The sequence below is a fragment of the Saccoglossus kowalevskii genome, chromosome 16 (genome assembly GCF_978046115.1).
Source record: "Saccoglossus kowalevskii chromosome 16, keSacKowa6.1, whole genome shotgun sequence".
NCBI lineage: Eukaryota > Metazoa > Hemichordata > Enteropneusta > Harrimaniidae > Saccoglossus > Saccoglossus kowalevskii.
Window position 1 is genome coordinate 26,162,237 of NC_140656.1, and position 4,830 is coordinate 26,167,066.

Genomic DNA, 4,830 nt, shown 5'->3' on the forward strand with positions numbered 1-4,830 from the left:
GTGTTTGCAATGAACATTAAAATCTACTAACCCGTGGGTTATATAACTCGTTGACATTCAGTATAATAATAGCACGAATTGTACGGCAATAGATTCCTCGATATATGGCATAGGTTCTTAAGAAAATGTCAAATTTCAAAATAGTAAAGAGAACAATATCAAAAATTATTTTGCGCGATTTTACTTCACGAATTATGCTGTCATTAGTATTAATGTGTGACCGGACTGGGAATAATATAATCAGAATATCAATACAATTCATATGGCAACAACATAATACAATGCATTTGCTAGAAAATGTCTCGATTTATATCTAGACGCATATTATGATTGTAGCGCTCACGCTCGAATTTCGCTAATTAAATATATATGAGCAACCGTATGGAAATTAACTACATTGACGCGATTGTATCTAGTTAATAACTGAGGCAACTAAAAAAGTAAAACAAATATGTAAAATATCTTAATTTATTTTGGTTGTAAAAAAGGTTCTGGTTACTCTTAGTTAATTTCAGGGTGATCGCTCGTGTATAACATGAAATATGCTTATTCAAAATTATACTCGCATCTGAAAGTTCATTAACCTAAACATAACCTGCCTGCGCTGCAAATATGACCTCCAGACACCATCTGTTCAACAACTTCATTCACGGTAGCAATATGGCCAGTCACCATGCGTTCCTTATAGCTACTGTAACGCTATTCGGTATACTAAATACTTTCCGCGTTGCGGCCAAGGTTTTGAACCAATCGCCTGCCAAAGAATCCAGCAACAGATGCATTTATAAATTTGTGGTTCCAGCAAGCCAGTCGCCGATGGAATCGTGCGTACAGACAGAGGAGCTAGCTGAAAAACTCGAACGACTAGCAGATGATGTGTATGAATTGAAACGGATGCTTATATCACCGCCAAGCAGCAGTAACCTGAATGATGGCTCAAGACTATTAGGTTGATTTTTTTAGTGTATAAGTGCCTTGCGTTTTAACATTTTACATAAATTCATTTGGTAACTCCATACTCATTTGAAAATTTCATTATGTTTCAATCGTATTAACTACACGAATCATATTACTCGGTATCAAAGGCTTAAACCGAAACTGCATTTTGATTTGATTTGATTGATTAATATTATCTTCAGTTGGCGATATTCTTCGTGGTAAGGTGTTAGTTAGTGTTGATTTTGTTAAAAAAAAATATCTCAAAAAATAACATAGTATATCTCCGGGCAACGTATAACGAGCTGACTTCGCAGATGCCATGACATGATAACAGTTCATTTTAGTGATTCAGTTTATTTTACATTGTATTCTGTTCTGTTATTTACTCGGTTTAATTTTCATTTAATTCTTACAGATTGTCAAGATGTATACAGCGCGGGACTGCGGAGCAATGGGGTTTATGACATCTGGCCATTAACGGCGCCCTACCCAATTAGTGCATACTGCCAGTTTTCTCGAGGCACAGGATGGGTGGTTTTCCAACGACGTTCGGATGGGTCTATCGATTTCTTTCGAGATTGGATTGATTACAAGGATGGCTTCGGGGACCTCTCTGGAGAACACTGGCTGGGAAACGATAATCTTCATTACATAACCCAAGGTAACGGGAGACTCTACGAAATGCGTATAGAATTAACAGACTGGGGAAAAGGGAAAGCGTCTGCGCTGTACAGCGGCGTTCAGGTCGGTGGAGCTACACAGAAGTACGAACTAACATTGGGGGCATTCATGGGTGGGACTGCTGGGGATTCCATGTTGCATGTCAGTTCAATAGCCATAGCACACGGCCAGTCTTTCACTTGCAGAGATTTAGATCATGACCAAGCCCCTGACTCGAATTGCGCCAATGATTATGAAGGAGCTTGGTGGTACAATAATTGTTTTAAAGCAAATCTCAACGGAAAGTATTACAATGCAAACGAGAAGCATCCCAAATGGCATGGCATACTGTGGACCTCCTGGCTCGGGGCAGAATATTCCCTTAAAGAAACTGTTATGAAACTTAGGCCGTTAGAGATTTAGTTTGAAGTCGCAATAACATCGATCGTTCTTGTTTCACCATTGACTATCAAGGCAATATTTTTTGGTGTAAAAAAATGGTGAGGTGCCTAATCACGCAAGTGATTATTTGAATGCAAAAAATTATACAGCTGTTATTAAACTAACATTTATTTGCATATTGAAGACTACGCATCAATGCTATTTGAACTTTTATTTATAATACTATACTATATTACAGATTGGGAATGTTTTATGACTGTATTACACACCCAGCTGAAACAAGAAAACGTATATACGAAAAAAAGGCCCAACACGTTTTACTAACAATATTTTGGAATAGACATATTTCAGCTTTGTGTATTTGTTTTGCTTGCCTGTTTTGTTTGCGTTCATGAATTATATACGTTCGATCGTTTTTTATGATATGTACTATGTATGTTGTAGGATATACTGTGTGTGTATGTTGTCATTGCAGCGAATATCATTCATTTGTTATGTCGTATCTTATGCACATCCGAGCGACAATAATCATCTAATATAGTGAATAAAACAGTAATGTTGTTCATTATTGTGAAAAAAATGTCCATTTCTTTGAGCTTCACATTTCAAAGAATTTGGGTATCAATTACAAATATCAATTCATTATTTGACTATATGTCTTGTATGCATGTGCGCCCTCGTCGGCGTCATTTGTATATACCAGACATTTGTTCCCCCTTACAGTCATTGGTGGCGCATGCATCTGTTCACAGGAATATGCTCAAAGTCGGAATAGTAACTGTCGTTAACACTTAATTGGCGAATTGAGTGATCTGCCGCTTTTCTGAACCTAACTATTATATAAATATTAATGTATATATGGCAATACCGTGTATATAAGTATTATATAATACATTCGACGTAAACCGGTTTGGTAACATTGCGTTCATGACGCTTTTTAGCGCACCTGGCCATTAGCAGTAATTTAATGTAGAAATGGTCGACGATTTCTACTGTTTTGATACGGGGGTACCATGTCATTACTGATTTTGACTTGGTTTGTACCGACTTGGCAATGTAATACAATGGAAACCGCTGCCTCTATGTGAAATCGTTACTGTAAACCTCTTTATCACTATCGCTATGCCGAAAGAACATCGGTAGAAAACTATGGCGACAGATTGTATCTAAATAAACCCTTTTCAATCCACTATTTATCAAATGGATATACAGCGTTTCGAGCGACGTTGACCAACAACCTATTCGTACCGAGTGAGTGATAACCAGCCGCGGTTTGAAGGTGATAATTTACAGGCAAATTATTGTAATAACGGTACGTTGTTAATGCTGTAAATTCACGAAGTCTTCTAATTCGTCGAGAATTTCCATAACGACTGTTAGAAATTAATAAACGAATATGAGTTTTATTCAAGAAATGTCGGAATTTAGGTTCGAGTGACATCCACATATAACCGGACCTACGTATTACAGTGTAACATAAATCACGTAAATAAATTTGTTTTAAATGAAAAGGCAACGGAACAGTATCCTGTGTAAATATGAACGCTGTGCTCCCATCATTTTTCAATACAGCACACCGTTTTTCGAATCGAATGAAATTGGACGGCCTGATTGGTATGGAGTGGCGGCGGAAGTGCTCTAATATTGGCGTGCGTTTTGAATATAAAAGAATAGTTCCATATTTAAAAAAAAAATATTTTTATTTCGGTATTTAGTAATAATGTTTGACCTCTTATTTCTAAAGTGTGTTGTGCCAATACAAACAAAATAAATCAATGAATAATCAGACATTTCGTAACTTTCATCATTAGTTAATCATTACATCTCATTACATTTATTAATTTCTATGGTTATATTAATTGACAGTCATACAATGTTTTATATTATTGGAAAATTGCAATGTGATCCAAAACTACCATGTTAATTACCATATCATTTACATAAGAGCGTGCATTTTATCGCAGTAAATCTCAAAAAAAGAAACTGGAGCCTTTCTTGTATATATTAAAGCTGAAAGCATGATAAGGAAATTCTGACTGATTTATAATCTACTCTATTTGTGCTTTTTTGATTTACATGCACTTAATAGAGCATATACAGAAATAGGTCATCTAGCAGTGTCAATTGTAGTAAATTAAAGCAAGTTATGGTCATATTGAGTATATTTTACACAGTGCACAAATCAGCATATTAGTATTTTTCTGTACCATATTTGCAGTGCATGTTGTTTTGTATTTTCCCCTCATAATGGTCTTTAATTAATATTGTTGCTTATTAGAAATAAAAGTACACATACAAGTGTAATGGATTCGTTAAAACAGTGGCAACTACCTTTTTGCAAGAAAATGTAGCGCCCTCATTGTTCAAAGTAATTTCAATCAGATATTATTGTCCGAAGTAAATTTTGACTAAAAGGAAGAAGACCATTGAACCCAGGATATCAACAATCCCACTACTTGTGGTGGTATTAAAGCGTCACAAATAAGCACAATTTGGTGCTAACAAATATAACAATGAATGACCGTAACAATACCACGACGTGTGATAGGGGTCATACAATTGAACATAATCTCTCTAGAGTCGCAACTCTCTATATATACCGAGAGTTATTTGGGAACCAGAATTGTAATTGCAAATTACAGAGTATGACATGGTAGGAGTGTGTACACATTTTTTGCTGAGCAGTCACTGGGCTGGCGTGGCCTGTGTATATATCTGGTAGCGTCGCTTATGCTTACAAACACAACGTTTAGCACCATCAATGAGGTTTGATTGACAAACCTCATTGACGGTGCTGAACGTCACTGAAACGTAAATTGCAAATGACCT

The 4,830-nt window shown here is 36.1% G+C and overlaps 1 protein-coding gene across 1 annotated transcript; it reads left to right on the plus strand.

Annotated features, from left to right (window-relative positions):
• The first annotated feature begins 644 nt into the window (after positions 1–644).
• On the plus strand, positions 645–2,449 carry LOC102802122 (fibrinogen C domain-containing protein 1-A-like). Its single transcript, XM_006822632.3, has 2 exons — positions 645–949; positions 1,355–2,449. The coding sequence occupies exons 1-2, from the start codon at positions 661–663 to the stop codon at positions 2,020–2,022; spliced, it is 957 nt and encodes a 318-aa protein (XP_006822695.1). The 5' UTR covers positions 645–660; the 3' UTR covers positions 2,023–2,449.
• Positions 2,450–4,830: the final 2,381 nt, after the last annotated feature.